This window comes from Zea mays, chromosome 8 (assembly GCF_902167145.1).
Source record: "Zea mays cultivar B73 chromosome 8, Zm-B73-REFERENCE-NAM-5.0, whole genome shotgun sequence".
NCBI lineage: Eukaryota > Viridiplantae > Streptophyta > Magnoliopsida > Poales > Poaceae > Zea > Zea mays.
In genome coordinates this window covers 117,576,546-117,599,976 of record NC_050103.1, presented here as the reverse complement: position 1 = coordinate 117,599,976, position 23,431 = coordinate 117,576,546, and the positions used below count along the sequence as shown (strand labels likewise).

Sequence of the window (23,431 nt, the reverse complement as noted above, 5' to 3'; positions counted from 1 at the left end):
GATTATAGTCTCCACGAGAATCGAAATAGAGAAGATTTAGTCTCACAGGTTCGTAGGGACGAAGACAGAGAACCATCCTCGTTCCCCACGTACTCGCCTCATAAACTTCTCTTGATCTAAATTAGTCTAATGACTTGTTAAAATTATATTTTAAACTCAATACTAAGTCCATCGTAAAATAGTAAACTAAACTCTAAAATAGATATCTCTTATAAATCTTGTTTGTCCAATTCATATTGATTTGATATAATCAATTTAAATTTTCTTTCAAATATTGCATTTTCTAATAGGAACGGAATCCTCGTGGGGATAAAATTCTCGATGGAGATGGAGATGGAGATGAAAAAAAGCTCTCGTAAAAGCATGTTTGGAAGCAAGGAAAATAGAGGGACTAAAATCCTCTTAGTATTTAATTTTGAATAGTAAAGAAATTTTAACCCCTCCACCCCCTTTCTCCCAAACATTGCCCTAAACGTTTGTAGGATTGGGGATGGATATTTTTTCTTCACACGGGGATGAAGATGAGAAGCCATTTCCCGACGAAGAATTGACATTGCGTGTGATACTCTCCGCTAGGACTTTTTCTTAGTCTCAAGGCTAGGCTTTTGAGGGAGCTGGTTGTATTGTATGACACTACAACGTCCCAAACCATTTGTGTATAAGACAATGTCTAGTAATTCACTCGTTACCTAAAACTAAGGCCGGATATCGAGTCAGCTCGGCTCGTTAAGCTAACGAGTCACAGAGTCAGCTCGATTCGGACCGTTTACGAGCTCGAGCTGGCTCGAAAGCAATATGTATATAATAATCAATTTCTAGTTAATCCTAAACTAATTTAACAACAAGAAATAGTAATTGTACTCATAATTTCACAGACTACATCAATGTAACTCCAAATTGACACAACTCATCACTTATCAATTTACAATTCACACACATGTTTATTAGTTTAACCCACAATTTTATTCATATAGACCAATTTAACACATAGACACAATTCATCAATTATTAACTTATAGGCTATAGACATCACACACATATAATATATTCATCAATTATTATGTAAATGATATGCATATAGTTTATTTTTGCTGAAATATGATAGCTCGCGAGCTGTCTCGTTAACAAACCGAGCAAGCTTGTTAACGAACTGAGCTAGAATGTTAACTCAACTCGTAAAAAATTTCAAACAAGTCAATCCGAGCCGACGAGTCACGAGCATTTTGCCAGCCCTATCTAAAACATTGTTTTGTACTATAAATTATACTGTTTATAGAGTGAAGTTTGAATATGAGTATGAAAATGAGTAAGCTGCTGAAAGAATTGACTTGGGGCTCTTCGGTATTCTCGTAACAAAATGGTGATTGAGAAGTTGCACACATCTTCTGAAGTGTTCTTCTCCGGCGGTACATCTTTTCCGCAGAGGTGGATAGTGCTCTTGAAAGGGGAGGGAAGACGCAAGCTGTCATCAACCGCATGCTGTGTTGGGCGAAGGTCAAACATAGCAATGTCCTGGTATCCAACAGACCAAGGTTGCTGAGATTTGGTATGCTTGTAATAGTATAGAATGTTACCTTTCAGACTCCAGCTTTGAACGCTGGTTTCCCAGTTTCCAGACTCATGGCTTCTGAAGTGTACGTAATTAGTATCATTAAATTTATTTAGAGATACAAATATTGCTAATGTTTTCTACAAATCTAGTCAATTTAAAAAAGGGTTTAACCAGCGTGAATCCATAGGTGCACTATTTCTGTGACAGAGGGAGTATCCTCAAGAAAAGATCATTGGAAGTGAATGGATATATCACCGGTCATGATGGGCATCCAGTTCTGATGCGATAAAAAATCTAATGGATGAAAGTTTAGTGCACCAAAAAAAAGGGGGGGGGGACAAAAGCAGTTTTCAAAACAGCATGCATAGGATAAGATGCAAGGGCCACAACAATTTTATGGTAGAGATGATAATAGATGTGTTCCGACAACTCAACACAAAAATGTCACAAGGCAGATGTATCAAACACAGGTGAACTGCTGTAACCCCAGGTACAAACCATTCAAGAAAAAGAACATCACACCCCTCGACAATGGTGTGACTGCTGACACCCAGCATGCAACAGCAACAGAAGATGCCCAACTGGATGAGATCCTGTGCTCCCCAGAGCAGATGTTTGCCTTACCTCCACATTGTGAACCGAATGTTGTTATACACCGTGACGACGAAGGCTCGTAAGCATGATGATCGCATTCATGAGGAATAGATGACAGGAATGGGAGTTCTGATGGTGGTTGTGGTGGCAATGATATTTGTATGGAGAAGTTAAGAAGCAGTGGCAATAGCCCGTAAAGGGAAAAGAGGAAAGCTCTATTCACAAAGACCAAGGGACCTAGATGGACTGATGCAATGTTCCTGTCTGGCGCTAGCAAGGAACTTATCATTTTTTTTTTCTATGAATGATGAATGGATGAACCATCTGGTTCAGCATTCTGCTCATACGGTCAATGCTGCTCTGAGAGTTTGGTCACTTTCTGCCTCTTGAATTTTCCCCATATGTTTTGGCCTCTGCTATAGCATGCTGGCTTTCAGAAGTCCTAGGAGATCCCCTCTTCCTTCCAGTGTGAGCAGGGCTACCCAATTGTGAGCCTGACATATCCGCATCATCCAAGCCAGACCGGCGACCAGAACCAGTACCAGAGTTTGCCCTGCTAACCTCATCGTCGTATCTTGATGCTGTGGTGACTTCCCTTCTCAAATCTGGAGAGTGGTGGTTTGATGAGCGGAGACGGCGTTGGTCATTGCTCCCACCACCTCGGCTAACCCTCGGAGTAGATGAATTACTCCGATTATGTTGAGCAGGCGCATTTGGATCATATGTGTGAGAAGCTAGGTATGAAAGAGCAGTGACCACGTCACCTATAAAGGGGCGGGTAGCAGCCTGCTCTTGCAAACACATTGCAGCAACAGCTAGAGCTTGATACAGTCCCCTCATGGGGAAACAGCCCTGAAGTGACGGATCAGCCATTTTAGGGAATTTTCTGCGGTCCTTGAATAGAGGACGAGCCTGCAAAAATGTCGACTATAAACAAGGTATCCAAACTTATAATTCAGAACATATATCCAGAGTGATGTTTATATAAGACTAAGCAGCAAAAGAATATGTACAAGACATTTTTTGGCATAACTAATTCCAGGCATCATATCACACCAATGGAAAGTTACTTTATGGAGGAACCACTGATGCCACAAGCACTCTATACCATTTTCAAAAATAATGTGATCAAGTATAGCAATGGTATCATGCTTTAGAATTTGGAGATGGTGTTCAAGGAACAAAAAAAAAGAAAATGGAATGGTTTAAGAAGTAGCACAAAGTAGAAGTTCAGCACCATAAATACTGGTCGTCTGAAGAGGTGTTAAAAGAAAAAGAACCATCAAACGATAGTAAAAGGGAAAACCATTGCAGAGTAACTCAAAAGCAACTGATTTGCTTGACTGCAACAATCCATGTGGCTTCGTAAAAACTCCTTGGTTGGCCATTTATTCTGCTGACTAAACAGGTTGCACTGACCTATTCAGTTCCTATTTCTTGGAACTGTTTTATTGTTCAAGATCAAGAAAACAGTTTAATCCAATAGTAATTCTTTTGACAAAACCTTCCTGTATTTTTTGTTAGATGCACTATTATATATTTTTATTCACTTTATCTCAAGAAATGCAAAGGCTGTGTGACCTTTTCATTGATAAACTGAAGGCAAATGATTATTTTTATGAAGAAAATTAAGTAGACAAAACAAACATACCCATGCAACTAGGTTTTGCTCTCCATGGGGTTTTGTGTTGTCAATTGCTTTGCGGCCAGTAATCAGTTCAAGGAACACAACACCAAAACTATATACATCAGATTTAGCTGTAAGCTGCCCTGTCATTGCATACTCTGGAGCACAGTAGCCATAAGTTCCCATGACACGTGTTGAAACGTGAGTCTTGTCACCAACAGGGCCAAGTTTGGCAAGGCCGAAGTCTGATAGCTTCGGATGAAACCCTTCACCGAGTAGAATGTTTGAGGACTTGAAATCCCTGTAAATAACAGGAGGACTTGCCTTATCATGCAAGTACTCTAAGCCCTTGGCGGCACCAGCAGCAATCTTCATACGTGTATTCCAGTCCAGAGGTTCCTTATCAGGTGGAATATCTAACATAAAAGTTAATTATATGATTAAATTTTATTCAGGGAAATTTTGGCATATGAGAATTGTTAGACTATATAGATTGGGCTGTTAGTCTATAATTTATAGGCCTAGTAGTCCAGGCCTATTGCCTCACGGGTGTGATCTGTTGCCGGCCCTGTACGATCTTACCTGATTGGTTACAAGTGTTAGAATACCCGTTTAGGGTTTGGGGTTTTCCCTGTGGAATTACTGTCTCGCCCCTCTGTAATGGGCCTGGCCCAGTTTACCCAAGTCTATAATACACCACCCAACCCCTGTTAGGGTTAGGGTTTCCAATATGGTATAGAGCCAGTTTTTTTTTCCTCCTCTCTCCCACAGCAGCCGTCGCCACCTTCCTCTGCTCTCCCCTGCTTCCACTGCGCCGCCGGCTGCCTCCTCCGCGTGGGCCGCCTGGGCTGGGCACCTGCGCTGCCCTCCTGCACCGCCGGTTCCGCGCGGCCCTGCTCCACTCGCGCCGGCCGCCGCCGACCCTGCCCCCCTCTGCTCCGGCCGCCGCCTCCTCCTCTCCTCTCCAGCCGCCGCCAGCCCCTCCCCTGCTGGACGCCGCCCCTTCCCCTCCATCTCCGGCCAGCTCAGGCGCCGCCGCCCCTCTGCTGGTCGCGCCCATCGGCGGCCGCGCCCTCCCTGCACGCGTCCTCCCCTCGGTGGCCGTGCTCTCCCCCTCCTCTCCGGCGGTCACGCTCGCGCCGCCTCCTGGTCTGGGGCCGCCAGTGCCCTCGGAGGCCGCGCTGGTCATCTCTAGGCCGCGGGTCCTCTGCCGACGGCGCGCAGCCTCCGCTCTGCGCGCAGCTCCGTCCTGGCCACGTGCCCGTACCCCGTGGAGCGCTACGCCGTGCGCGCAGAGCACCTCGCGCGAGCTCCGTTCCCTCTGCCAGCGTCGTCGTTTCTCCCTGTTCTGGCGCTACAGTCGGCCTCCTCCCCTCGTTCCCGTCGGCCACTGGCCCCCAGCCACCCTTCTCCCTGCCGCGAGCGCTCCCCGCTGCGGCCTCCTCTTCCCTTGTCGTCGGGGCGCTGTCAGCCTCTACTCCCAGCCGCGCCACCGCGGCCGCTGCCCGACTCGATCCTTGTGGCTGCGCGCGCCCTTCTGGACGGCCCTCCTCGCTTCTTGCGCAGTTGCGCTTCTTCTACCAGTGTTGTCCCCACCCACATCGGTTTCATGGCGTCACCCCCGCCATTCATGAGCTTTACCTCGCAAGACGCTCCTGTGACTGTGCGTGCCCTCCTCCACAACGGTCATCTCATCCGGGGCATGTTCGTGTCCTTCGATCCAGTCTGGAACCCTATTCTCCGGGACTGTGTCGAGATCCACCCTCAGGCGGGCCGTCACGTGCCTGGACCGCTTGTTTTCCCATGTGCTGCGATCGCCTCACTAGCGGTTGAGCCCGTGTCATCTACCTCCCTCCCTAGCGCCTCTATCGGGGCACCTTCTTTAGCCCTCTCCGCTCACACCGTACCTTCACCACCACCACCTTCCCCTCCCACCACCGATTGGGTGGTTGACTCCAGGGCCTCCTTCCACACTACCCCCACAACTAGTTCGTTATTCCACTCCCATCCACCACACCCCTCACATCCTTCCTCCATCGTCGTTGGCAACGGTTCCACCCTCCCGGTCACCTCAGTAGGTGCATCGGTTCTTCCAGGACCATTCTGCCTTAACGACGTCCTTGTTGCTCCCGGACTGACTCATCCCCTCCTCTCGGTTCGTCGCTTCACTAGTGACAACCAGTGCTCTATGGAGTTCGACCCCTGGGGTCTCACCATACGCCATCTTCCCACACATGTTGTGCTCGCTCGTTGTGACAGCTCCGGCCCTCTCTATTCTCTTCACTTGCCCTCCACTACCCACACCACAGTAGCCTCATCTCCTGCACTTACTACTACCACCACATCCCATGCTCTTGCTACTACCACCACCTCCTCCGCCATTTGGCACCGTCGCCTCGGGCACCCTGGACCTGACGTCATGTCCCAGCTTTCTGGCCACTCTGACATATCATATACTCGGGGCTCTTCTGAACGCCTCTGTCATGCTTGTCAGCTCGGCCGCCATACCCGTCTTCCTTTTTCCACTTCCACGTCCAGGGCTGTTCAGGTCTTTGATCTTGTCCACTGTGATCTCTGGACGTCTCCTGTCCTAAGCCTCTCCGGCTACAAATACTACCTGGTCATTCTGGATGACTACTCCCATTTCCTTTGGACTTTCCCCCTTCGCCTGAAGTCCGACACGTTTCCCACCCTCACTCACTTCTTCGCCTGGGTCTCAACCCAGTTCCGGCGCCCGGTCCGTGCCCTGCAGTGCGACAATGGCTGCGAGTTCGACAACAACGCCTCCCGTTCTTTCTTCCTTACTCACGGCGTCCAGTTGCGTCTCTCGTGTCCCTACACCTTTGCTCAGAACGGCCGGGCCGAGCGCATGATTCGCACCACCACCAATATGATCCGGTGCCTTCTCTTCCAGGCGTCTCTCCCTGCCAGCTACTGGGCAGAGGCCCTGCACACCGCCACCCACCTCCTCAACCGTCTTCCCTCGAAGACGGTGCGCCACCCTACACCTCACTTCGCCCTATACGGCACAACCCCTTCCTATGACCACCTTCGTGTGTTCGGCTGTGCCTGCTACCCTAACACTTTCGCCACCGCTCCTCATAAGCTTTCTCCTCGCTCCACCCGCTGCCTATTCCTTGGCTACTCTCCTGACCACAAGGGGTACCGGTGTCTAGACCTCACCTCCCACCGCATCATCATCTCCCGTCACGTCGTCTTCGACGAAGATGTGTTTCCCCTTGCTGGCTCCACCCCACCCACCGATCTTGACTCCCTCCTCGAGTCCGACCCGATTCCTCCCCCACCCCCGGCGCCCCGTCTTGCGCCGTTACCTGCTCCTCGTACAGCCACGACGCCACCACGGACGATCTCTTCCGCGCCACGCGCGGCCACGTCGACCCCGCCTGCGCCACACGCGGCCACGTCGACCACGCCTGCGCCACGCGCGGCCCCGTCGATCACGCCTGCGCCACGCGCGGCCCCAACGACCCCGCCTGTGCCACGCGCGGCCCCGTCGACCCCGACTCGCTTCGCCGACCCCGCGCTCGTCTACCACCGTCGCAGCCACGCCGCCACCTCGGCGCCTGCCGACTCGGGCCCGTCGACGAGCACGGCCCGCTTTGCCGACCCCGCCGTCGTCTATCACCGTCGCGAGCCGGCCATACCCGCCGCTCCCGACGTTCCGGCGGCCCGTTCCGAGTCGTCAGTATACCACCCGGTCGCCATCCACCGCGACCCCGGGCACGTCCACTCGATGGTGACTCGGCGCGCCGCCGGCGTTCTTCGCCCCGTCGACCGGCTGATCCTGGCAGCGGATACGACCTACACTCCTACGGACGCATCCCCTGTGCCCTCCTCCGTTCGTGCTGCCCTCGCTGACCCACATTGGCGTCGTGCTATGGAGGAGGAGTACGCGGCCCTCTTGGCCAACCACACCTGGGACCTGGTGCCACGTCCACCAGGCACCAACGTGGTCACCGGCAAGTGGCTATTTCGCCACAAGCTGACCTCGGACGGCTCCCTCGACCGCTACAAGGCCCGTTGGGTCCTTCGGGGCTTCACCCAGCGCCCCGGAGTGGACTACGACGAGACCGTCAGCCCCGTCGTCAAGTTCGCCACTGTTCGCGCCGTCCTCTCCCTCGCCCTCTCCCGTGACTGGGCGATCCACCAGCTCGACGTCAAGAATGCCTTCCTCCATGGCACTCTGACGGAGACTGTCTACTGCAGCCAGCCCACCGGCTTCGTCGACGCTGACCGTCCGGATCTGGTCTGCCGGCTGAACCGGTCCCTGTACGGCCTCAAGCAGGCGCCACGGGCCTGGTACAGTCGCTTCGCCTCCTACCTGGCCTCCATCGGCTTCGTCGAGGCCAAGTCGGACACGTCCTTGTTCATCTATCGGCCCGGCGACGACACCGTCTACCTCCTGCTCTACGTCGACGACATTGTGCTCACGGCATCCACCGCCGACCTTCTTCATCGCACGATCGTCGCCCTTCAGCGGGAATTCGCCATGAAGGACCTGGGGCCCCTTCACCACTTCCTCGGCATCACCGCCGAGCGCCGGCCTCAGGGTCTCTTCCTCCACCAGCGCCAGTACGCCATCGACATCCTAGAGCGGGCTGGCATGTCTGACTGCAAGCCCTGCTCCACGCCTATCGACACTCAGGCAAAGCTCTCTGAGGACGACGGGCCTCAGGTCGCCGATGCGACGTCCTACCGGAGCCTGACCGGCGCACTCCAGTACCTCACCTTCTCCAGGCCCGACATCGCCTACGTTGTCCAGCAGGTGTGCCTTCATATGCACACTCCGCGGGAGCCCCACCTCACCGCTCTCAAGCGGATACTGCGCTACCTCCGCGGCTCCCTCGACTACGGCCTCCTACTGCGACCATCCCCGACGTCGGAGCTCGTGGTCTACACCGACGCTGACTGGGCTGGCTGTCCCGACACGCGCCGGTCCACCTCCGGTTACGTCGTGTTCCTGGGCGCCAACCTCGTCTCTTGGGCCGCCAAACGGCAGCCCGTCGTCTCTCGCTCCAGCGCTGAGGCCGAGTACCGCGCCGTGGCCAACGGCGTGGCAGAGGCCTCCTGGCTGCGACAGCTCCTCCACGAGCTCCATAGTCCCCTTCAGCGCGCCACCCTCGTCTACTGCGACAACGTCAGCGCGGTCTACCTCTCCACCAATCCCGTGCAGCATCAGCGCACGAAGCACGTGGAGATCGACCTGCACTTCGTCCGCGAGCGTGTCGCTGCCGGTGATGTTCGGGTTCTCAGCGTCCCCACCACGCTGCAGTTCGCTGACATCTTCACCAAGGGATTACCGTCGAGTGTATTTTTAGACTTTCGCTCCAGTCTCAACATCTGTACAGGATAGAGTTGTGACTGCGGGGGGGTGTTAGAATACCCGTTTAGGGTTTGGGGTTTTCCCTGTGGAATTACTGTCTCGCCCCTCTGTAATGGGCCTGGCCCAGTTTACCCAAGTCTATAATACACCACCCAACCCCTGTTAGGGTTAGGGTTTCCAATAACAAGTTGTATTAGGCAAGGATTACCATAGATTGGTTCTGTTTTGTTTTCAAGTCGTCCGATTAATCGCGATTAGTCGTGATTAATCGTCCAAGTCGGTTTGGACCAATCGCGATTAATCGCCCAAGTCGTCCGACTAGTCGCGATTAATCGTCCTAGTCGGTCAGCCAGAACGACTAGCAAATCGTCCGACTTGGCATCCTTGCCTATATAATTTGTAGCCTTGCTCCTAAATTAATCAATCTATGATTTCCCCTTGACTTATTCTCCCACAAGAATAAGTGTGTGAATATCTTTTTCAAGAAAAAAATAAGAGTTTCTCAACAAATCACAAGTCATAATTAAAGGGAAATGAAAAAAAACGTTTTCATTCCTGGATGGTGATCTAAGAAGCTCTAAAACTGCAAAATTCCAAGTACTAAATGTTCAATAAGAAATAACCTGGCTACATGCCCATTGTCCACAAAACAAAGCATATCAAATGTAGAAGGATGGGTTTTAGAACTACCATAAGTGATGCGGTTATGCCTACGTCCATTTAGATTTCTCAGAAAAGATTTGTTGATTGAAGCTATTTAATAGAACTCTTTCAAGATAAGTGTCTTAGTAATAAATATTGATAATTGTAGCAAACTTACCATGCAAATGATCCTCAAGTGATCCCAATGGCATAAACTCGTATACAAGAAGACGTTGGTCTCCATCAGCGCAGTATCCAATTAAGTTTACTAGATTGTCATGGTGCAACAGACTAAGCATTAGAACCTCAACCAGAAACTCCCTGTTTCCTTGAAGGCCATTGCGATCAAGTTGCTTCACTGCAACAACCTGCACGATGTAGTTTGGTTAAGTGTTACACTGAAGAAAATGTATTCTTACCTATATATCAACCATATCATAAAATACAAGAGGGTCAATATAAGAAAAATGGAATACGGAAGCATCAAAGCATTTTGAATCACAAACCTGTCCATTCTCCAAACGTCCTTTATAAACACGACCAAAACCTCCCTCACCCAATAAGCAATCTTGTCTGAAGTTCTTAGTGGCAGCTGCAAGTTCACGAAAAGTGAAAGTGTGTGCTGCAATATGTTGATTATTCCCCTCCCTCAAAATGACTGCATCCTTCTTAGAGTCTAGTCCACCCTGTGGTTTTGATTTATCTAAAGCAGAAGTTAGTCTAGAGTTAGGTCACATCCGGGTTAAAGGGTTCAACATAATCAAGATGAACTACAACCGAAAATGCGAAGTTAAAGCAGTAAATGAAAACTAAAAGAAATTCGGTGCATCAAGTATTTCGGAATAAGTTGATCTAGAGCACTTAGCACCTATCTTTACTAGCAAACATACCCATGTGTTGCTAAGAGTAACGATCTTACTGTCAACATTTAGAAAATAGAATATATCATTTAATGACAATTTAGGACTTGGTATGCAAACCCAACCCAAGTTTATGAGGCCGATGACCCAGGGTCCAAGCAACTGGTTGATGCACATCTTTATTGGGCTATACATAAATTACATGTTTTAAAGAGAACAATAAAAGTAATACAATAAAATGAATAAAGGTCAACTTGGGCCACCACTTCCTGGTCCAGCACACTTTAACCTCAACCAGCGCTCCCACTCCCAGCCTAATAACGTATGAGACTCATGTGCTCAAGCACACAGCACAGCTTATCCTTTCCCCTCACAGATCTCTTCTTTCATAAAAAAATGCCATGGCAGCCTCTTTTGTAAAACAAATGCTCTAATGATGTGGTGTGTTGGGCTCGAACACGCCGCCTGCATCTGCATGCATGTATGAGTAAGAGGTTTGCCGTTTGGTACATGGACTGTTTGACCAGTAAGCATTGATAGAATGTGAATTGTGTTTTGATTCTTACTGGATCATAGAAGGCATACAAAAGATAGATTCTGAACTTTGCACATAAACAACTCTAGTTCCAAGCGTCATGGATGATAACGGAAAGACAGGGGACAACATGGCTGTTCATGTGCACAGTTCAAGAAGGTTTCTAGAAGAAACCATATTGCTTCTGATATTAGATAGAGATACCTTACAGTAATTTTTTTCTCGAACCATGCAGAAGAGCTGCATGTCATTTCATTAAGATGGAAGAAAGAACACCAGGGGGAGAGGGCATGGAACCTTCTCCCAGGAAAACCTTGAGACTCACACACCCACACCTAAAAAAAATACAAATAACCACAACCAGGAAAACTCAAACCTAATCTGAAGGGGGGGGGGGGGAGCAGCTCCTAAAGAGCAGAAGCTCCTGGAGAGCACCAAAGGATTCTCTCAGTACCCACCGCCTGTAAAACCATTTGCACGTTTGAGCTAACACATGCATTTCGATGCTTCCATATTTTCCAAGCTACCAGGATAATTTAAGTGTTAAATCATTTCCTCACGTCCTTAGGTATCTTCTTGATAGCACCACACCACCAGCTGGGGAAACTTGTTACATCAGAATCAGGTGCTAGTGCCACAAGTCCAAGCTTCTGTAATACCAAGGTCCAGACCTGCCGAGCGAAAATACAAGAAACTAAAATATGCAGGATGGTCTCTTCAGCTTGATCACACAATAAGCTAGCAGCAGGATGCGTTAAACTATGTTTGTACAATATTGTTTGTACAATTTTGATTAGCCATCCAGACCACTTTTTGACAGCAAGACACAAAAAAAATTTACACCCCAGGGTTGCCGAGGATCTCCAAATTCTCCTCCAAGGCACAAACTTGATGGACACAAAGAAGAATGCATTGTATGCAGCCTTACTAGAACAGGAACCAGACTAAGGCGCCACCTGTGCTGCTAAGGCACCTCCTGGTGTAAAATAATATTGTCGGCCACGTTCCATACTTGCAAATATACAGAGTTGTGTTTCTTATAAAGGTCTAATATATATAACTGAAAACATACATGTATTAACTACGCAACTAACAAACTATAACAATTCTAATATGCACATTCCATATCCCACTGATGTACAATAGTGTCTAAGCCCACCAAATAATGCAACAGTGTATATATTTTGTTTTTTCACGTGATTAAAATGTGAATATCTAGTCTCTCAGAGCAAAGTTTGACCATCCCATTCCCACTGATATGGACTTTAATCTAAAAACATAGTACTCCTTCTGATTCCAAATGTAAGTCATTTAAGAAAGTGACAGTCTCCAATGTGACACTTTTACTTGTGATTTTTGTAGTGATATATCATTCGAAATAGTGGAAGTTATATGCTATCTAGTAAAAATCAAGTGGACCATCTGCTGTTCAGATGCCTTATAGCGATGGTGGCCTGGTGCTGGGTCAGGACAGCTTGGGCTGGCCGAAAATACCACCATCGTTGATAAATTCCAGGAGCTGTGCCTGAACAAAGATGGTGGAGATAGGAACAAGTCCTTGTGGGTGATAGTAGTTGGTGTGGATTGGGTGTTGTGGAAAACAAGAAATGGTCTAGTTTTCTCCAAAAAAATGCTTAAATCTCCTAAACAAGTGGCTTCAATGTCTTGGTTTTCTAAACCAGTGGCAGATGACGACGAAGAAGGAAGACAGAGACAAGATGGAGGAATTCCTGTTGAAGATAAAGGATGGACTTTCAAGATAGTGAAATGTGCCTAGACGGAAAGATGGTGTCAAACAACTAGGAGCGTCTGGTTGCCAAAAGACATGAAGAAAAAGGAGGCTAAAGGCAAAGCATCTGTGGCTTAGCTGTTCCTTCTTTTCATTTTGCTATTCAGAATTTCTCTCTTGCTGTGGTTTCCTCCTTTTTGTTTTTCGTTGTAGCAACCTACCTGTTTTGTTAGTGTTTCTCTGGTTGGGTAGGGCCTGGTGTTGGCTTTTAGTGGAGGTGAGTTTTAACTGGGCTCCGCAGTTCTTGTAAACTGGTATCCCCAGCAAAACTTATGTGATGCTTTCAAAATAAGCAGGGCTAAATGCCTTGGTCTACAAAAAATCTAATAAAATCAATCATGTGTTGTCAACTTATGTAACTGTGCATGTATTGATGGGCTAAGTTAAAGAAATTTGACTACCTAAAATCCTAATACAGCTGATTTTTTAAACTGGAAGAATTAAGTGATAAATAAAGGGATACTTTTCCTAAGAGAAGGGTTAACAAGAGAACAGTGGTGGATGCTATCTCTAATCAGAGCTGGATTTCTGACATTCAGGGAGCTCTTTCTGTTGGAATTATCAATGAATTTCTCATCTTGTGGGATTTAATTGACTCAATTGTTCTAAGACCTCAAGTTGAAGACAAGCATTTTTTTTCCGCCTAGCTTCAAACGGAAAGTTCTCCTCAAAGGAAGCATATAGGGGTTTCTTTATGGGATCTTCTGAGTTTGAGCCTTTTCATAGAATATGGAAAACTTGGGCTCCTCCAAAAACCAAGTTTTTTATGTGGTTGGTCGCACACAGGAAGGTTTGGACAGCATATAATTATAGGCTGCAGAAAAGAGGCATGGACCATCCGGAGAGATGTCCATTATGTGACCAGGATCAAGAAACCTTGGACCATATGTTGATTGGATGTGTTTTTGCTCGAGAATTTTGGTTCAAACTGCTTCTTCAAGTGAACCTTCAGCTTCTTGCCCCCCAATCTGAGGATAGTGCCTTCCTTGAATGGTGGAGAACGTTATGCACTAAGGACTCTGGAATTGCAAGGGATGGCCTCAATTCTCTAGTCATTCTGGGAGTTTGGACCTTATGGAAGCAGCGCAATGGCTGTGTATTTGACAGTAAGAGCCCCAGTATTGCTGACGCAATTAGAAGAGTTGGGTTGGAGGTTGACCTTTGGAAGATGGCTTGTGCAAAGTTGTCTTTGCTCACCGCCCCCATTCTGGGCCTCCCTGCTAGTTAGCTAGCATTGTGGTAGTTCTTGTTAGTTTTTTAGTCATGGATGGGTTTCTGTATGCCTGTTATTGGCCGCCGTAGGGGCCCCCAGTTTGTTCTTGTATCTGCCCCTCTTCTTTAATATATTATCGCGCAGTTCTCCTGCGCTTTCAAGAAAAATAAATAAATAAAGGGATACTTAAATCTACTGGTGAAATACATAACAAACAAAGAAAAGATAAAACCGAAGCTACTGATGCTAATCAATATCACATGATTATAGAGTGCAGGGCAAAATCTAGGGGATATGGCAGGCAGATATGTGCTCAATAATCATCATCAAACAAATCAGAGTAAATTTCCCAAAACTACCACATTTCTGTCCTAACTGTCACATAACTTCTGAAGGCCATTTCACAGAACCACACTACTTTGGGCGCTTCTCATAAAGCTATGCCTCCTACAGTATCCTCAGCACCTGGGCCCACTTGTCATTGTCACATTTTACCACTACTTTGTTTTACTCTGTTTTGCACTATGTGACACTGCCGAGTTGGCTCAGATGCTCACTGCTCAGGATAATGTAGGAGGAGAATAGTGGTAGTTTGTGGAAGGGGGCCAAAACCAGTGGTAGTTTCGCTTGGCAAGACATGAGTCTGGTTTTCTTTTCTTTTTCTGTGAATACACAGGAGAATTGTGTATTTACATTAATAGAAGATAAACATATAACATACCCACCCACCCCATTGTCCACAGAGTATGTTCGTGCGTGTTTTACAAAACAAGAAACGAGCTGACTTGAAATAAATTTGGCTTCAGTCTTCCCAGTTAAGACAAGGATCTGGGGTTAGGGATGCAAGGTCCACTTGCTGGGTTCACTGGGGTGATCAAAACTTTCTGAAGTGAACTAAAACAGCATGACATGTAATAACTAATTTTGGTGGGGAGAGATGAACTAAAATAGCATTGGGTACCCACTTGTATCATCTATGTGGTGGTTCAATGAAATTTACTCAACAAATATTTGTCAGTTCTTATCTGTGAAAGAACATATTTTTTATGAGCCTAAGCTCTACTACTCTATGACTTCCAAGGCGATGGTTATGGTCCTTTTTTAGTTTAAGGGATATTATCCCAGCTACTTTATGAACAAAGGATGCACAAAGCTCTCCCCTTCATGAAGAAAGGTGCATAGAACTCTGATAGTCGTCCTCTCTTCCACATATTAAACTCCTCGAACAAGGTAAGCTAACATCACTTCATCATATACCCCAACATAAATACTAATTCCACAAATGCTAAATGCCGTTTGATAAACGAAATAGGAGAGATTAACTTCAGCTCTATCATATCTAAATCCAATAACATAAACAGTTAAAATACGGCCACAACAGCTAGCTTCGCTCATTCTGTAACACTACCCACCCAAATCCCGGCTTTGCACGCATCAGCGGGCCACTTCACAAGAAATTAAGGGTCATTTCCTACCACAAACGCATCCAAGATCCAGCTCTTTCCAAATTCCAAGGAACGCCACCTGATTCGACCCGGGTGACGCGAAGATCCGACGTACCGTCCTTGCGCGCACCGCCCTCCTTGGCCGCCCCCTCACCAGCCGACCCGAAGCACGGCAGGCAGCCCATCCAAGAGCCGCCCTTGTGAGAGGGGAAAAGAGCCAAAAACGGACAGGGGAGACCGACCCACCAGACGGAATGGGGATTCCTCCCCGATCTGGGGGCGGTGCCCCTCCCAAAATATGATCTTCGAAAGACGCGGAGGAATTTGGATGGGATTTGGGAGAGGCGGGTTGGCGGGCAGCAGGCGCGCGGACACGACGCGGACGCAAGGACACCGAAGGCGTCAAAGCCTCCAATGTCCTAAAGTCAGCTCTAGAGAGAGCAAGCAGGACTGGAGGAGACGTCCTTTCCGGAATTCAGTCCACGTCAGCCCGTGCGAAATTTTTTATATAATACTACTACCTCCCTTTCACATTGTAAAACTTTTAAAAAATATAGATAAAATTATAAATTCAAATATACTATAAAAGTATTAAAGAATTTAATAATATTGGTTTATATTATAAATATTATTTTTATTTTATAAATTTGTTTAAATTTTAGATGCTTTGACTCTTTACGAACGAATAAAGTATTACTGGAATTTTTGTGTGGCGTTGCGCACACATTTTTTTATTTCTATAGTATTTTTTTTTGGTGTAGTCTCTATTTATGGTTAGTACTATTTTATAAATTTTGAATAATTACAGATCATAGACTTATATGTTTTTGAAGGCGTGAATGTGATGTATTTTCATCAGATCAGACGTAGAGGGTATAATAATGTTAATGCAGCATTGATGGTTGCTTAAGCATGTAGCAAGTGCTTACGTACATTACTAAATAGTTTTAGCATCATAGTTGAGTGTGTATTGACCAAAGATATTACAAAGCAACTTGATAGAAAGTAATAGTGTGTATTTTACAACAAAATATTGCAGATTTATTAATAACTGCATAAAAGAAAAGGTGCACGATGATTTCTCAAAAGTGGTCTTCGTATCAGAAGTTGATCGAAGTCAATATAGGAGAAGTGACCTTGAAAACTTCCAACTGTGTTAACAGAAAATAAATGTGTTATCTATTTTTATGTGTGGTAATAGGTTCTAAATTTTACACTTAAAATTTAAGAATCGGATCAGATTAATATTGGGCTCTATTTCTATTTATTTTTTATTTTTTAACTAAAAGTAATTAAGGGTTCAAATAAATTATGAAGAATTATTTGGATCGTGAGCCATTACCACCCCTATATGTGCTAAAATAATTCCGTGTGAGACTTTGAGTTAGGGTTTTGGGAGAGGCGGGATAGTGCCCAAATTCGCAAAAATGTACTCCCTACGTACTAAAATAGTATTTGTTTTAGTTCCTAATTTTTATGTCTATATTCAAATGGATTATAATAAACCTAAACATATATACAAAACATATATATTAATTGTTGTATAAATTTACTAAAAAGTTAAAACAGATTTTAATTTAGAATGGAGAGAGTATATAGTATCGTAGTGGTCTATCGGTAAATAGAAAAATGCATATAGTATCATACTGGCGTATAGGTAAGTACGATAGAATGCCTTGGGTTCAAGCTAGCCACGATATGGTGGCAATGAAAAACAAAAACACATTATCAGTAACATCTTAGAGCATCTTCAACAGCTCTCTATTTGTGTTTCTTAAATCACGTTTAAGAAAAATCATGAAAACAAGCCTCCAACGGTTCCTTACCTGTGTTCCCTACTTGGCGCGCGCCAGAAAAATCTAGCCGAGGTTGTCAGATATTCGCATGTGTCCATCCTTCCCAATCTCAGTTTTTCGTCGATTTCCCGTGCAGATTACTCGATTTACGCCTTCCTAGCTGAAGAGACCAGGCGTGCAGAGCACGACGCCTCCTCCCTCCACCCACCCGCGCGCTACAGCTGCCGCCGCCGCACCTCCCCTGACGCCTTCAAACTCTCTGGCAACTGTAGCCGTCGAGCGAACCACGTCTTTGACAGCGTCGGGCAGACCATAACTCCGTCGTTGTCCCTTCCACCAACGCCTCGTAGCCGAGAAGATTTGGGTTGACCTCGACGAGATGCCGCCGGACACCCTCAAGCAGTACTTGACACCAGCAGGTCTTCAATCTAATTTTCCTTCTCAATTTTAGAACATTTGCCTTCTCAATTTCAGAACATTTGTCTTCTCAATTCAACCTTTTAGATTTATTTGTCCAATTTGTCTTCCTTATTTCCATGGTCGTCTCTTTTTAATGGTTTAGCCAAATTTTTAACATGCAACATGTAAAGCCTTCTCATGTCATCATTCATGTCGTCGATGTTCTGATTCATCAACTTGGTGTAATGCTCGTACAATTTTGTATAATTTAACTTCTCGCTGACCACTAGAGTTGCTTTGCTATTGTCTTCTTCTTGCCAGGGGTCTCACTACTACTCGTTGCTAGCCCTTTGCCCTTGTGTTGCCCTCTAGCCCTATCACGACCAATAGGGTGTGGTGGTTCGACACTATCAGGCGATGTGTAGCTATAATTGTCCTCCATGTTGAGGTGGGATCGTTTGCTCCCATCGCCGGAATCGAAGACAATGTGCCACATGCACCACTTTGGTTGATGACAAAGTGCATGCCACATGTCTTCCAACTTGAATTTAGTTTTGTCACGCCTGCTGCAGAAGCTATCCTTTGTCACTTGGAGCAGCTGGAGATCATCCAATCTACTTGGCTAGGCCGTTAACAAGCAATTGTAGATGCCTTTAGAGAGGGTGACCTTTTTGGTTGCTCGTGGACTACGATCCATGAGTTGCTTGGCGGCACGCTGACAAGAAGGCTCAATGGTGGAGTTGTATGTGGCTGTTATTTTCCCCTGAAGGCCAACCCTTTTATAGTTGCGCTCAACAGGGTCGACGAAGTGCAATAACCACGTTTAATCATGCGTGCAACCACCAAAATCAATTAGGAAAAAAGATGTAAGCCTAATTCCCTTTCAATCTCCCCCTTTTTGGTGATTGATGCCAACACAAACCAAAGCAAATATAGAAGTGTATAATTGAACTAGTTTGCATAAATGTAAGTGCAAAGGTTACTTAGAATTGGGCCAATATAAATTCTTATAAGATATGCATGGATTGTTTCTTTATTTTTAACATTTTGGACCATGCTTGCACCACATGTTTTGTTTTTGCAAGTTCTTTTGTAAATTCTTTTCAAAGTCCTTTTGCAAATGGTCAAAGATAAATGAATAAGATTTTGAGAAGCATTTTCAAGATTTGAAATTTTCTCCCCCTGTTTCAAATGCTTTTCCTTTGACTAAACAAAACCCCCCCTTAATAAAATCCTCCTCTTAGTGTTCAAGATGGTTTTAATATACCAATTTTGAAAATACTACTTTCTTCCCCTTAGATATCAATTGAAAAATTCATCATTTCAGAAATCCTTTCTTAACTCAAATATTGAAAATTGGTGGTGGTGCGGTCCTTTTGCTTTGGGCTAATACTTTCTCCCCCTTTGGCATGAATCGCCAAAAACGGATACTTGAGTGAAATATAAGCCCTTGGTAACTACTTTCTCCCCCTTTGGCGAACAAAATATGAGTGAAGATTATACCAAAGACGGAGAGTTGCTCGGAGCGACGGTGAAGGATGAGTAACTTGATGGAGTGGAGTGGAAGCCTTTGTCTTCGCCGAAGACTCTTATTCCCTTTCAATTTATGACTTGGTTTGAAATACACTTGAAAACATATTAGTCATAGCACATGAAAGAGATATGATCAAAGGTATAATTATGAGCTATGTGTGCAAGACATCAAAAGAAATTTCGAGAATCAAGAATATTTAGCTCATGCCTAAGTTTGTTAAAGGTTTGTTCATCTAGTGGCTTGGTAAAGATATCGGCTAATTGTTCCTTGGTGTTAATATATGCAATCTCGATATCTCCCTTTTGTTGGTGATCCCTTAAGAAATGATACCGAATGGCTATGTGTTTAGTGCGACTATGCTCAACGGTATTATCCGCCATGCGGATTGCACTCTCATTATCACATAGAAGAGGAACTTTGGTTAATTTGTAACCATAGTCCCTAAGGGTTTGCCTCATCCAAAGTAATTGTGCGCAACAGTGGCCTGCGGCAATATACTCGGCTTCGGCGGTAGAAAGAGCTACGGAATTTTGTTTCTTTGAAGCCCAAGACACCAGAGACCTTCCCAAGAACTGGCAGGTCCTCGATGTGCTGTTTCTATTAATTTTACACCCCGCCCAATCGGCATCCGAATAACTAATTAAATCAAATATGGATCCCTGAGGGTACCAAAGCCCAAACTTAGGAGTATAAACCAAATATCTCAAGATTCGTTTTACGGCTGTAAGGTGAGCTTCCTTAGGGTCGGCTTGGAATCTTGCACACATGCATACGGAAAGCATTATATCCGGTCGAGATGCACATAAATAGAGTAGAGAACCTATCATCGACCGGTATACCTTTTGATCGACGAATTTACCTCCCGTGTCGAGGTCGAGATGCCCATTGGTTCCCATGGGTGTCTTGATGGGTTTGGCATCCTTCATCCCAAACTTGCTTAGAATGTCTTGAATATACTTTGTTTGGCTAATGAAGGTGCCCTCTTGGAGTTGCTTCACTTGAAATCCCAAGAAGTACTTCAACTCCCCCATCATCGACATCTCGAATTTCTGTGTCATGATCCTACTAAATTCCTCACATGTCGATTCGTTAGTAGACCCAAATATAATATCATCAACATAAATTTGGCATACAAACAAATCATTATCAAAAGTTTTAGTAAATAAAGTAGGATCGACCTTTCCGACTTTGAAGCCATTAGTGATAAGAAAATCTCTTAGGCATTCATACCATGCCCTTGGGGCTTGCTTGAGCCCATAAAGCGCCTTAGAGAGTTTATGTACGTGATTAGGGTACTCACTATCTTCAAAGCCGGGAGGTTGCTCAACATAGACCTCTTCCTTGATTGGTCCATTGAGGAAGGCACTTTTCACGTCCATTTGGTAAAGCTTAAAGCCATGGTAAGTAGCATAGGCAAATAATATGCGAATTGATTCAAGCCTAGCTACGGGTGCATAGGTTTCACCTAAATCCAAACCTTCAACTTGTGAGTATCCCTTGGCCACAAGTCAAGCTTTGTTCCTTGTCACCACACCATGCTCATCTTGCTTGTTGCGGAAGACCCACTTGGTTCCTACAACATTTTGGTTAGGACGTGGAACTAAATGTCATACCTCATTCCTAGTGAAGTTGTTGAGCTCCTCTTGCATCGCCACCACCCAATCCGAATCTTGTAGTGCTTCCTCTACCCTGTGTGGCTCAATAGAGGAAACAAAAGAGTAATGTTCACAAAAATGAGCAACACGAGATCGAGTAGTTACCCCCTTTTGAATATCGCCGAGGATGGTGTTCACGGGTTGATCTCGTTGAATTGCTTGGTGGACTCTTGGGTGTGGCGGCCTTGGAACTTGTTCATCTTCCTCATCTTGATCATGGGCATCTCCCCCTTGATCATTGCTCTCCTCTTGAGGTGGCTCAACTTCTTGATCTTCTCCTTCATCATCTTGAGCCTTAACCTCATCTTGAGTTGGTGGAGATGCTTGTGTGGAGGAAGATGGTTGATCTTGTGCATGTGGTGGCTCTTCGGATTCCTTAGGACACACATCCCCAATGGACATGTTCCTTAGTGCGACACACGGAGCCTCTTCATCACCTATCTCATCAAGATCAACTTGCTCTACTTGAGAGCCGTTAGTCTCATCAAACACAATGTCACAAGAAACTTCAACTTGTCCAGAGGACTTGTTGAAGACTCTATATGCCCTTGTGTTTAAATCATATCCTAGTAAAAAGCCTTCTACAGCCTTAGGAGCAAATTTGGACTTTCTACCTCTTTTAACAAGAACAAAACATTTGCTACCAAAGACTCTAAAATATGAAACATTGGGCTTTTTACCGGTTAGGAGTTCGTATGATGTCTTCTTGAGGATTCGGTGTAGATACAACCGGTTGATGGCGTAGCAGGCGGTGTTGACCGCCTCGGCCCAAAATCGATCTGAAGTCTTGTACTCATCAAGCATGGTTCTTGCCATGTCCAATAGAGTTCGATTCTTCCTCTCCACTACACCGTTTTGTTGTGGCGTGTAGGGAGAAGAGAACTCATGCTTGATGCCCTCCTCCTCAAGGAAGCCTTCAATTTGAGAGTTCTTGAACTCCGTCCCGTTGTCGCTTCTAATCTTCTTGATCCTTAAGCCGAACTCGTTTTGAGCCCGTCTCAAGAATCCCTTTAAGGTTTCTTGGGTATGAGATTTTTCCTGCAAAAAGAACACCCAAGTGAAGCGAGAATAGTCATCCACAATAACTAGACAATACTTACTTCCGCCGATGCTTATGTAAGCTATCGGGCCGAATAGGTCCATATGTAGGAGCTCGAGTGGCCTGTCAGTCGTCATGATGTTCTTGTGTGGATGATGAACACCAACTTGCTTCCCTGCCTGACATGCGCTACAAATCCTGTCTTTCTCAAAATGAACATCTGTTAGTCCCAAAATGTGTTCTCCCTTTAGGAGCTTGTGAAGATTCTTCATTCCAACATGTACTAGTCAGCGATGCCAGAGCCAGCCCATGTTAGTCTTAGCAATTAGGCAAGTGTTGAGTTCAGCTCTATCAAAATCTACTAAGTATAGCTGACCCTCTAACACTCCCTTAAATGTTATTGATCATCACTTCTTCTGAAGACAGTAACACCTATATCTGTAAAAAGACAGTTGTAACCCATTTTACATAATTGCAAAACTGAAAGCAAGTTGTAATCTAAAGAATCTACAAGAAAAACATTGGAAATGGAGTGGTCAGGAGATATAGCAATTTTACCCAATCCTTTGACTAAACCTTGATTTCCATCCCCGAATGTGATAGCTCGTTGGGGATCTTGGTTTTTCTCGTAGGAGGAGAACATTTTCTTCTCCCCTGTCATATGGTTTGTGCACCCGCTGTCGATGATCCAACTTGAGCCCCCGGATGCATAAACCTACAAAACAAGTTTAGTTCTTGATTTTAGGTACCCAAACGGTTTTGGGTCCTTTGGCATTAGATACAAGAACTTTGGGTACCCAAACACAAGTCTTGGTGCCCTTGTGTTTGTCCCCAACATACTTGGCAACTACCTTGCCTGATTTGTTGGTTAGCACATAAGATGCATCAAAAGTTTTAAATGAAATGTTATGATCATTTAATGCAGTAGGAGTTTTCTTCTTAGGCAATTTTGCACGGGTTGATTGCCTAGAGCTAGATGTCTCACCCTTATACATAAAAGCATGATTAGGACCAAAGTGAGACTTCCTAGAATGAATTCTCCTAATTTTGCTCTCGGGATAACCGGCAGGGTACAAAATGTAACCCTCGTTATCCTGAGGCATGGGAGCCTTGCCCTTTACAAAGTTAGACAATCTTTTAAGAGGGGCATTAAGTTTGACATTGTCCCCCTTTTGGAAGCCAATGCCATCCTTGATGCCAGGGCGTCTCCCACTATAGAGCATGCTTCTAGCAAATTTAAATTTTTCATTTTCTAAGTCATGCTCGGCAATTTTAGCATCTAATTTAGCTATATGATCATTTTGTTGTTTAATTAAAGCCATATGATCATGAATAGCATTAATGTTAATATCTCTACATCTAGTGCAAATAGTGACATGCTCAATGGTAGATGTAGAGGGTTTGCAA

General features: G+C 45.5%; 1 protein-coding gene across 3 annotated transcripts; it reads right to left on the bottom strand.

Annotated features, from left to right (window-relative positions):
- Window positions 1-1,917: 1,917 nt before the first annotated feature.
- LOC100279542 (uncharacterized) lies at window positions 1,918-16,085 on the bottom strand. Of its 3 annotated transcripts, none has more exons than XM_008656589.4 (5): window positions 15,681-16,085; window positions 10,266-10,462; window positions 9,938-10,127; window positions 3,798-4,189; window positions 1,918-3,058 (listed from the first exon to the last, which is right to left on the bottom strand). In XM_008656589.4, exons 1-5 carry the CDS (start codon window positions 15,784-15,786, stop codon window positions 2,519-2,521), a joined length of 1,425 nt encoding a protein of 474 aa, XP_008654811.1. In that variant the 5' UTR covers window positions 15,787-16,085; the 3' UTR covers window positions 1,918-2,518.
- Between the last annotated feature and the right edge of the window lie 7,346 nt (window positions 16,086-23,431).

Coding starts and splice junctions, on each gene's coding strand:
- LOC100279542 (XM_008656589.4), bottom strand. CDS start 15,786: ATGGGCTGCCTGCCGTGCTTCGGGTCGGCTGGTGAGGGGGCGGCCAAG. Junction 10,463..15,680: donor CGTCACCCGGGTCGAATCAG/GTGGCGTTCCTT, acceptor CTTCTGCTTTAG/ATAAATCAAAACCACAGGGT. Junction 10,128..10,265: donor GACGTTTGGAGAATGGACAG/GTTTGTGATTCA, acceptor TACATCGTGCAG/GTTGTTGCAGTGAAGCAACT.